General features: G+C 42.0%; 1 protein-coding gene across 3 annotated transcripts in view; it reads right to left on the reverse strand.

Moving 5' to 3' along the window:
• Invadolysin (leishmanolysin-like peptidase, invadolysin) overlaps positions 1-9,923 on the reverse strand; it is a 40,245-nt gene extending 30,322 nt beyond the window's left edge. Inside the window, exons 1-9 of one of the 3 annotated variants that reach the window (XM_065432104.1) lie at positions 9,814-9,923; positions 9,069-9,093; positions 8,727-8,827; positions 8,481-8,511; positions 8,274-8,356; positions 8,026-8,143; positions 7,604-7,779; positions 4,994-5,099; positions 4,802-4,896 (exon numbers count right to left, since the gene is read on the reverse strand). In XM_065432104.1, coding sequence (XP_065288176.1) covers positions 4,802-4,896; positions 4,994-5,099; positions 7,604-7,779; positions 8,026-8,143; positions 8,274-8,356; positions 8,481-8,511; positions 8,727-8,827; positions 9,069-9,093; positions 9,814-9,908 — 830 coding nt within the window. In that variant the 5' untranslated portion in view covers positions 9,909-9,923. Of the gene's footprint in view, positions 1-4,801; positions 4,897-4,993; positions 5,100-7,603; positions 7,780-8,025; positions 8,144-8,273; positions 8,357-8,480; positions 8,512-8,726; positions 8,828-9,068; positions 9,094-9,268; positions 9,637-9,813 lie in introns of those variants that run through there. The other 2 variants (XM_065432106.1, XM_065432105.1) reach the window with 2 other exon arrangements.
• Between the last annotated feature and the right edge of the window lie 1,669 nt (positions 9,924-11,592).

Below are 11,592 nucleotides of genomic sequence, written 5' to 3' on the forward strand. Positions count from 1 at the left end.
GAGCATCACAGCTAGCTCTGAAACAAAAGAAATGAAACATAAGCAAGAAGCATCCTTGCAAGCCAAAGAACCAAAGCCAAGAAAGAAAGGTAACAGCATGTAAAAATAAAAAATAAAATAATAATAATAATGATAACAAAAGATGTCACAGGTTGAACAATATTTACATTCCAAAGCTGTACCTTCACCAAAGAGTTGCATAGCAGAGCCCTACATGCCAAGATTCGAGGGGAAAAAGTGCAGTGAATTTTCAACACACACACACATAAATTTTGGTGTTTTACATGCCAAAGCCATGATATGATTATGAGGCACACTGTAGAAGGAGACTCCAGATCAATTTTGTTCACTTGGGGTTCTTTAACATGCATCTAAATCTAAGCAGACGGACGGTTTTGCATTGTCCCCCATCGAAACAAGGCCCCTGCAGCCAGGACTGAACCTCCGATCTCAGCTCAGCAGCACAATGCCATATTTACTAAGCTACTGCGGCGAGCCTTAGAACATAAGTGTTTTTGCGTTTCTCCCTTGAAATGTAGTTATAGAGGTAACATCTGACCATGTTGAAGAGCACTGTACTGAAGCTGATGCTTCATAGCAATGCAACAAGGTTAAGCACTGGGTGACTTTATACATATGTCACATGCGTCACAGGTGTCACATGGGCACTTTCGATCACAATCAAGTAAGACTGTGATCGAATTTTTCAATGCGATTGGCTCCCTTACACAAGCTACAGAAAGGAGCCGATTGTGGTTGCGAAATTTTACACCGATCGAGCTTGAAAGTGCACCCTGTGGCTTGGGTATATGACAAATACCAATGGGGAAATAAAAAAAAGCAGCAATAGGCAAGTTAGCCTTAAATAAAACAAAAGCAAAATGACAACTGGACACAAAATTTATCTCCAAACTTGTGTTTCATCCATTTCATGTAGTCTCACTATCTTAGGTTTCATGGTATATAATATCAGTGTCACAAACGTACCCTCAAAACCTGCTGGGTGCAATCATCATTTAACTCTGTAACATCTGTTCAGATTAGCTAAAAGTAGTGGCTCCTTTCTAAGGTCTGAGGTAACTGTCACTGACCACTGAAGTGATCTATTGTGTGAAGCAATGGTGCATAGTTTTTCAATGGCCTAACCAATTCTCAACAAATTAAAATGTTGCTAGAGTTCTATAAACATAGAGACCCTGAATAAGACCCCAGTGTGATTTCATTAAAGGACCTCCTTGCTGAGCACTGCAAACAAACGAGTGTGATGTGAAGATCATGTGGTGACAATTGTATCTGCAAAACATTACACTGGTTTATGCCGCAAGAACAGGTACAGATTCAAATGAAAAAGCCGGTGCACATTTTCTTCAGAACATCCAGCCTACTCGCCAGCAGCAACAGAGTTACAGCACTTGCCCTCTTCATGATGGCTTCTAAGTGCAGCACAGAAATAAGCAGCAACAATGCTATCATGGGGATTCTTGTGAAATGCAGAATATGCAAGATGACCATCACAAATATGTTGGCAGCAAGAAAGAAAGAGAGGGGCTACAAGAAAGGTTTGGCTTATGACATTGGCCCTCAGCTTTAATATGGGAAAAGCAAGGCAAGGAATGTCACTTGCAGTCAATGTTTGAGGCAACAGGGGAGAGCCTATGTGGCAAAGAAAGCAGTTCACCTCCTTGCACTATTACCTTGCAATATTTTACTTGCTCATATCTCTGCTAATACTATCACACTTTTTTTAAGAACATCTTGCGGTAGAACGCTCCCTGGACAGAGCTTTATAACTAACAGTGAGAAACCAAAATTCGCTATGGGTGATGGACTTTGAATTCACATCCTTAAAAACCTACGATGCCTAGCACTTTTTCAACATTCCCTGACCTTTTCAGGTTTTCCATGACTTTTGCAGAAAAATTCCATGACAAAAAAAAAAAAAAGCGATCTGAAGACACCAACAGTTTTTTCAACACACTGTTTTCACAATGTCCGAAAAATGAGGCAATTCAGAAGGAACAAAACTTAGGGCTAGTTTTTCAGCTTACAAAGGCAACAGGAAAAACCTTAGTATAGTATATTTCTGTCAATTCAACTCGGATTAATTCGATCTTGATAAAAGGTCCTGGCTTATGCCCCATAAATGTCTATGGGCCCAAACTTCGGTTATTTCGATCCTGAAATTAGCCCTTGCCATACGATTCTAACTTGGCTGGTCAACATGCACGCTCCCGATTCCAATGGTGGTGCCAATGACGACTACTATTGTGGCTGCATCTGTCTTGGCAATGCTTAAGGTATCATGGATGCATCAACGCACATCACCTCCTGTTGAAAACAACTATTTTTGGCCTGTGTAACTGTGCCGGGCACCAAGACCAAAAAAGAAGAGTTTTCGGTTTCTAAATTCTGAAACCCCTGCGAGCAAATTCACTTAGCTGTGGCTAGATTATCACTTGCAACACCATACGAGCAAATGGCATCCAGCGAGATCAAGTAAAACCTGGCTGGTCTGGCTTTGTGTGGCGCATAATCTTGCCATGATAAAATCTGTATAATAGTGCAATGACTATAAGCAAGAGGGATGCCTGTGAGCCTACACTATATGTGCAGGTTTTATGTTGTTACGCAAGACATGGTGAGCATACTTGGTCGGCATGCAAAAATTATATAAGCAACTTTGAAGGTACTCTCATAGAGCCTTTGCATATATATCTACAAATATATCCACCGAGATAGCAACCAACCCAACAGCCAGGCAGGTATGCGAAACCCTGGATAGTAAGCAAAGAAAGCTTCTTTTAAAAATGTTTGTCAAGCATTCTGGGGTGCTGGACATGTGGTTTTCATCTAATTGCCACGCATTTATTCCTACTGCATTCTGCAACTAAGTGCTGCACACTTGAAATAGTATTTGTGCTGTATATGAGCGTTTCTACAAGATAATGACCTGTTTCAGCAATGCAGCAAAAGCTTACTTCATGGTGGCAGATTTGGTTTATACCACATAGCAGCCCATAGAGCCCAACGAAGACACAATATTACAACCAGTTTTTAATAGTGTAACAAAATGCATCAGTGCAGCAGTCACAGCAGCTCTGCGCTTTATGTCTGTGCCAAGTCCAGCGCCGTGATATTGTAGTGATGCCTTTCAGCCCTTTTCACATTCATGAGTGGTCAAGTGACACTTCGCTCAGGGCAGAACGTGGAATGCGGCCACTCACGAATGCGAGAAGTTCTGAAAGGCAGTAACACCAAAAAAGGCCTTGCTACAAAATTGCAGCCCAGCCCCTTTTTCTATCTATGGCCCCTGCCCGTGTGTGTTACAGCGCAACCTCCTGGATCAGTTACACTAATAAAGACCGTCTGTAGTTAACGTGTGTTAACTGTTTAAAATTCAGGAGCTTTGAAGCATCAACTCATCTAAAAAAATATATACTGCTCTGCGACAACCTAAAGCCATCATTTTGTCATTGGCATGTATCCTAAGTGCCAGGTTCACTCCTGTCACTATCAATTTCTTCACCGCAACACACAAAATTCTATGTATGGTAAGCTCTGCATACAAACCACTATACTGTAGTAGGAAATCACACTGGCTTGCAAATGTATGCAGGGGTTAAATGTGCCATCACATTGAGCCAGACATCAGGGTTGCATGCAGCATATGAATTAATTTCACTATTATGGTGGTTGAAAAACAATTTCTGTGCAGAAAAGTCTATACTTTGCACTGTAAAGAACCTAGTAACTTTGTAGCGAACGAACCTTAATGAATTTGCAACTTGGGCAGTTTAAGTAGTCATTTTCCATGAGTTTAATCCCTTAAGCAAAGTTTCATGACAATTCCAAGACTCTTCCAGGTGCTCAGAATTTCTCGACTTCTCCAGGTTTTCCAAGTCGCTGACACCCTGCTTGATGCCTATAATTCCTGTTCTGTTTATTACTTGGTATGTATTTCTAGTAACATGTTGCTGCTGTAGTGCTTATGACAAAGCATTGGGGGTATGGATGTAACCCTAATTTTTCAATATGTGCAGCCAGATGAAGGTGCAAATTTAGCCCATTACAGCAGAGAGCTGCTCAAAGCATAGATGGGCAAAATTGTGTACAATCGAACTTCATTATAACCAAACCACATACGACACAAAAATACATTCTTTACATCCAACATTTGTCATAAGCATATGTCTATTACATGTGGATATCTGCAAGAAACGTTTTAGATTTACCTTCATTACAACCATGGTTATTACATCAGTCTCTGCAATTACAAACATTGGGTAACCTGAATTCCTTTAATGACCCCATTATTCGCAGAACTTTAGAGAAAAAAATGCTAGAACATCTCTTACACTGGCAGTAAGCCACTCTTTATGTTTTGTCAAACTTTGGTTGGGAATGTTCAGAAAAATCTAAGTGTATTGTTGGAATCACATGTTAACGAGGCACAAGATGAAGAGGTGAATATGCTTCCGCAATCTGAGAACAAAACAGATCTGATGCATTATTTTACTTGCTGTGGGCAGAAACTACGTGGGAATAAAGCTTTTTCGCAAAATTCACATCCTGCAACATTTTTACACCACGTGTACTTGGCAAACAAAACACACTAAGTCCCATTCGTGTTGAACTTAAGAAAAGCAGCAAGATAAAAGACCATACACAACTACAGCATGAATCACATCAATGCATAATGTACGTCCTGTTCAACACAGCTACCCACGTGTAACAGTGCAAGCAAGCTGGGACTATGCAGCAAGCACACCTTACAAAAACTAACCAATGCAATTTGACTCACTCTTTGTTCACTGCTGGTTTTCCATTCCGTTCTCGAGGTGTCAAGGGATAGCCATTTTTGTCACGAAAATATGCATATAAGCTCACCGAAAAACCCTGTGTAGCAAGGCACAGAACACTCAGATTAAATATTAAACATGCAATACGAAATACCACAATGATGGTATGTATGAATGTATATATGAAAGCATACCAAGGCATGAAGAATTTCATGTTTCACAGTGGACAGCAGGGTGTCCATATCTTGTGGCTTTGTAGAGATTGAATCGGGACAGAGGTTGGCGTGGCCAGCAATAGGTCTAAAATAGATGTGTGGGTCCCAATACAAAAAATAACAGATTTAGAAATGTGAATTAATTGGTCCTCTCAGGAAGACAGTGATAGCAGAGAAACATTTCGAGACAAAACCTACAAAAACAAAATGGTGCCACCAACTTGAAAATAACAAAGAAACTAATATTGTGCATGTGTGCTTTACAGTAATAGTACACCAAGCTCAGATCTTCCAACTAAAATTTGAAATGATGACAATGAGAATGTCCAATAAATGATAAAGAATATGATATAAACGAGCAAAATCCGTTCAAACATGATAATTGCAAGCTTCAGATAACCATTTTAGTTATAGGAGACTGTTTACAACAAAAAACACTGAACAAAAGTTGAAGTGGGCAACTTCAACAATTTTCAAAAATACTCTGTAAGATGTGAGATCATATTCTTTTCAGATAAGGAAATAGAAGAGAGACAAAAAAGAACAGCTGTCAAATGCAACGACAACTGCTTCTTTCAGCAGTGATGTGATACACCCATGCAAAATTTTATAAAAAAGCAACTAAACAGCTTTGAACACAAGCTATTCTAATCTTGTCCAAACGTTCGTTTTAAACAATTATGGAGTAATGACCAGCATGCAATTCTAAAATGCTTCCGACATTAAGTTCTGTGTTAATGTCAGTTTAGCCACAAATGTTGATCCTTCGGGAATTGATTGGCTTTAAACAGAAGTATTAAAACTATCCATATGCACAGAAAAAGATATAAAGAAACAAAAAGAGGCAGAATTGTACGATTGAAGAGGGCATGCTATATAAAAAAAAAGGCGCCACTAAGTAAATAAATAACAAACACCACTACAATTTTTCAGAGAGAGAGAGAGAGAGATGTATTAAACAACAGGGCTGAATACATCCCCACAAGATTTAAATGCTCATTCATTTAATATCATAAGAAGCCAACAAACACTGACGCCAAGGACAAGATAGGGGAAATTACTTGTGCTTAATAAATAAAATAAATTAATGGAAATGAAAGTGGATGAAAAAACGACTTGCCGCAGGTGGGGAACAATCCCACAACCTTCGCATTTCGCGTGCAATGCTCTACCAATTGAGCTACCGCGGCGCCGTTTCCCCACCCACTTTCTTGGGTATTTATGTTTCCTGGTAGAACCCTGGGAGTGTTAGCCAGCGCCACCACCAACAAACCAAAGTGGTGGACGTGGAACCTCCTTTCTGCCACAGGCGTCACGAGAACGTGATCTTTTTGGGTGAAGGCAACCGGTTGATAAACCCACACATGCTACCTGAGAGCATCAATGTTGCCAGATTCGAGACCTTCGTTATATAATGAATAAGAAGAAAGAAAGTTTAACCGAGGGGCCCGATTTTTATTAGTCTTATCATAATATTTATTGTCATATCATGTCATATTTCATTTCCATTAATTTATTGTTTCTTTATTTCATCTATTAAACACAAGTAATTTTCCCTATGTTGTCCTTGGTGTTAGCGTTTGTTGGCTTCTTATGATACGACTAATAAAAATCGGGCCCCTCTGTTAAACCCCCTCTCTTCTCATTCATTACATAACGAGGGTCTTGAATCCGGCAACACTGATGCCTTCAGGTAGGATGTGTGAGTTTATTGACCGGTTGCCTTCACCCACAAAGATCACGTTCTCGTGACGCATGCGGCAGAAAGGATGTTCCACATCCGCTGCTTTGGTTTGTGAGTGGCGGCACTGACTAACACTCCTAGGGTTCCACCAGGAAACATAAATACCCAAGAAAGTGGATGGGGAAACGGCGCTGCGGTAACTCAATTGGTAGAGCATTGCATGCGAAATGCGAAGGTTGTGGGATCGTTCCCCACCTGCGGCAAGTAGTTTTTTCATCCACTTCCATTTCCATTAATTTATCATTTCTTTATTTCATTTATTAAGCACAAGTAATTTCCCCTATGTTGTCCTTGGTGTCAGTTTTTGTTAGCTTCTTATGATATGACTAATAAAAATTGGGCCCCTCTGTTAAACCCCCTTTCTTCTCATTCACTCAATTCAATAGCATCCAATTGTATAGGGTGTCAAACTTGTGCGTCAGCAATGAAAATTTTCTTTAATTTGATGCGGTCTTGTTGCAAAAAGAAAGAACATGATAATGAGATATATCAACCCTGAACCAACAACATTACAGAACTTAATTGCTTTCTTTTAAAAGAGTAGGATATATTATTCCATACAAGGGTCCACTAACAAGGGCAAGAAAAGATAAATGAACTACATGCATTTAAAAGTACATGGAGAGTAATTAATGCTTAGCTCCAACAGCAAGAGCCAAGGGCATTCCATAGGCACAAGGCCACAATACTGAACGCACAATGTAGGCACCAAATGAGTAGTGCTGTCAAGGCCACAAGAGACAAAAGGCAACTTCAGCCCAAGCCAATCACATCTACGTCACGAGACAAAAGACACTCAATGAAGTGGGCATCCAGCAACACTGGTAGTAAGAGAAAGTGCGCACCTATCAGTTGACGCTTCTTGCTGACAATGGGCCGCATAAGCAACGGTTTGGCCCTTGAAGCAGCGATCAGTCTGCATGGCTGACACGTAAAACACAAAGTCAGCATCAGGTATACCTCGGCCAGCACTCCCCTTTGTCCGGCAGTAGCGGCCCGTGCGGTCACATACTCTGCAAGGCTGATGCAAAAGGAGCAATGACAGGCATGATTCCCTGGTGCAGCAATAAGACAACTATACTTTTGCACAGTCATTAAATCAATCAAATTTCGGTGCAACAACTCTTACAAGGTCTTAAGCAGTGATTTCAGCAAGTGACTTTGAGTGAATGGCCCATTCATTAAGTGCAAGACAGGTAAAAAAAATTTAAAGAATATGTTTGGATCTAAATAGGAGCAATAAACATTTCGAATGTATTACACATACCTCTAAATGCTCTTCAGGGACGACTACTTCGCCACAGGTTGTCTCGTTCTCGCAATGTTCATTGCAGTAAAGGTACGGGTCCTGATCTGGTGAGAAGGCTTGGTTGTTTGGACATTTCCTGCGAAACACGATTGAGCGCAGAATGACTTGAATGTTAGTTGAGAGCTACTGAATATGGATCCCAAACTGTCACGGGAGGGAGCTCAACGCACGTACGCGTGTTTATATTATTTCCTTTTCTGTCTTACCTGTTTAACCTTATAGGCACTAGAGTTGGCCTGACCATAAGAGTCCTCTCCCAGTACGCAAGTGCCTCAGGTAAGATTGTGTCCTATATGCGAGAGATGTAGAAAGCCGCCGGATTACACTTACGCATTGCGATCACGAAGGCATTCCTATACTGTTGCAGTAATGCGGACAGACAAGCACAAGAGGTGATAAGGAAGCCAACTCACATTTATTATCCCGAATTTCTCCGGCTGCAACCTGAAAATCAAGTAGACGGAATACGGTGACCGAGATCGAAAACTCAAGCAAAGAGCTAGTGTCGGAGTTTGATATGGCAAAACCTTTGCTTTCATAGAAGCAAAAATGACCAAATAAATTTATGCATGCGAAGGAAAGAGAAAAAATGTTCTATGCAATTAATGCCGCGCGGTACGTGTTCACTTGCAAAAAAGAAGAAAAAAGGAAGCACTCACCCGAAAACGCTTTTATCGTAGAACACCTTGATTCTTAGAGGCTGGCTAATGCTTCGTTTTCTTACATGCGATGAAGGTTCTAAGTGCACCGGGTTAAGCACCTGCAAGTATGTCCAAACACATCTCGATGAATACAAACTGCAGTGAGAAAGTGTGAGTGTAAACATGATAACGGTACGAACTAACGGGATGCTCTGTGTGCACTACGAAAAGCAACAATCGCGCACGAAAATCGGGTAGGCAAGAAGACGCGTGAGATCAACGAGTTGCTACGGAGACCCTCTGTCAACGAACGGAAAACCAGGGGAAATCACACAAGTGTAAAACACAGCAGTGACTTACATCTTCGATCTTTGGCGGGACGTAGCTGCAACGGAAGCATCGAACGCACGTGAAGCACGACGTAAGGAGGGCCCAGTACGCGACGAACTTCATCGAGCTCGAGTGTTTCGATTTTACCCCATTGAATACTCTCCGCTCCGTCCGTCCCCCCCAAACCTAGCCACAGCTACACCCGCTACACTACTCCAATCTGATCGTACCATCAGCCGCTCGACACAGCCGGGGACGCCTTCCGGTTGCAAAGCACGTCCCTAGCGCGTCTTGTATGTCGACAGCTCGACAGTGCTGCCGCCGCAGCCGATGCACCCACCGATGCGGCCGGTCGTCCGTGGCCGTGGCATAGAGGCCGTGGCTTTGCGCCAAGCCGGTCTGTGCTACATGGTGCTAGCTACCTTGCCACTCGCGCGGAGTGCGATCCGTGTCGTGCTAGCAGCTAGCATACGATCCTCGGCAAAGCTAGCCAAGCGTCGGAAAATAATGGGGCTACGGGCACGAGCCAGGTAGTACGGACGGTGTCCGCCGCAGTCGCCAGTGACGCGACGTTGAAAAAGAAGGCAGGCACAAAACGAGATGGGCTTGACGTCGTCTTCCTAACCCACTTTACCATTGGATTCGGGTGTTTTATACGGTCTCGTTCTTCGCAGTGCACGTAAACTTAGCTGAGCCTTCGCGGTCTGCCGCCGACAGCAGCCAAGGGCGCACACAAGACATGCAAAGAAGGCTGGTATAAAATGTGCATGCATACCGAAGCTGTATTGTTGGTCTTGTAACAAAGGAGCACCGACGCGCGTCGGCCATCCCAACAACATAGCTCAGAGGACCGAAGTGGCCTGTCCGCATGGCCAGTCGTGAATGAAAGTATGAAAATTTTAGGGTAGTTGCCGACCGGCGTGGCGCGCGGCCCTCACGCATATCCCAGAATTTCTAAGTTATGTAATCATAAGTTCATCACAGATCCGAATCCGACCGAAATCACAATTTGATGCAGTCTCTCTCTCTCATTCAAATTCTCACTTGTAGGGTTGCACTAGTTGGAACCGAATACAAAGGCAACTGTTGGCGGTGTTATAGTGAAATTTCGTTATAGCAAAGTCAAATGCGGTGGATAACTGCGAGTCACTATTTGCATTATCAATATGAAGTATATCGCATATCCAAGCATACGTAGAAAGCACTGAATTCAAACCACATACCACCAAGAGCAAATTATGCCATATTCGTCAAACCGTTGAAGTGTCCCTTATCTCTTGTTCGCAGCCAGGATCAACGACTGTGTGAGCCGGACATTGAATATCTTTTACTTTGACAAGCACTGCAGCAGGGGTGGCACCAGAGGGGTACGAGGGGAGTGGGGCAGCCACCCACCCATCACCCCCCTGGAGTGACAGAAAGCTAGGTCTATCAGGTGCACCCCTGCTCCACTGAAGGACCTTGCTTGTCATGGCTGTGCCTGCAAGAGAAAAATCCTGGCACTGCCGATTGCAAATGAAAGCACAGTTCACACAATCGTGCTGCAAACTAGAGAAATGGAAAATTCCTATGGTAGGGGGCTGGACGTGTGCACAGGGGCACACACACACACAAAAAAAAGAAGAGCAGGCAAACTTGCATTTGTCTTCTGAAATTACGAATGTGAAAGCAGGGCTAGAAACAAACAAGTTACAATCTTGCCATCATTGAAGAAAAGATGCTGCATTTTTACTTATACATGTAGCTATATGAGAACAAAGCTAATCATTTATCAGTAGCTGCATCACACAGGGCTGCATGCATCAATTTGGCGCATCTTCTTCATTTTTTTACTGATATTCCTTAAGACACCATGTATGGAAAGGGCATGAAAGACAGGACAAGAGACCACACGAAGGGCGAATCCCCCGAGTAAATGTATCGGTCCAGTCTGACTATTGCTTTTGCTCTCTCTAATTCCAAGCATACGTAATATGGCCTTATTGCGAAGTATTGTCTAACTTGGCAATGCAAATTTTCCCATGCACTAGTCAATTTCACTTTGTGCATCTAATTATAAATACATTCAATTATTTTTTAACAAGCCTGTGGTCCATATACTTTTACTCACAGGTGTACATTGTTAGCAGCTCTTAAAACTTCAAGTGCAATTTTTACTATTGGATGTGGGGTCTCAAGAAAGCTTTACAGCCTAAGACAAAAAACTGCCACAGCACAAGTCAATGATCAGAAATTAAAATTTGTAATGAGCTCATAACAATACATATATATATTTTTTTCAGTTGGTCTATTGTTACAATCACGACTAAAAAAATTCACTCTAAATGCAGCTTGCAGCAAGTCACTATAAATAGTGGCAAAGCAAGGCCTACTGGACCATAGTGCAGGATCATTGCAAGACATTGGAAACATGTTAAGGAAATACAAGGGAGATGAATACTTAACCAAAGGGTTTCTGTCAGGTTACTAATATAACCTGGCTCTAAGTTCTCTTGCAGCCCTAAAATTTATTTTTGTTGACCCTTCAATTGCTGTAATGTAATGATTTTAACTT

Source organism: Dermacentor albipictus, chromosome 4 (genome assembly GCF_038994185.2).
Source record: "Dermacentor albipictus isolate Rhodes 1998 colony chromosome 4, USDA_Dalb.pri_finalv2, whole genome shotgun sequence".
Lineage (NCBI taxonomy): Eukaryota > Metazoa > Arthropoda > Arachnida > Ixodida > Ixodidae > Dermacentor > Dermacentor albipictus.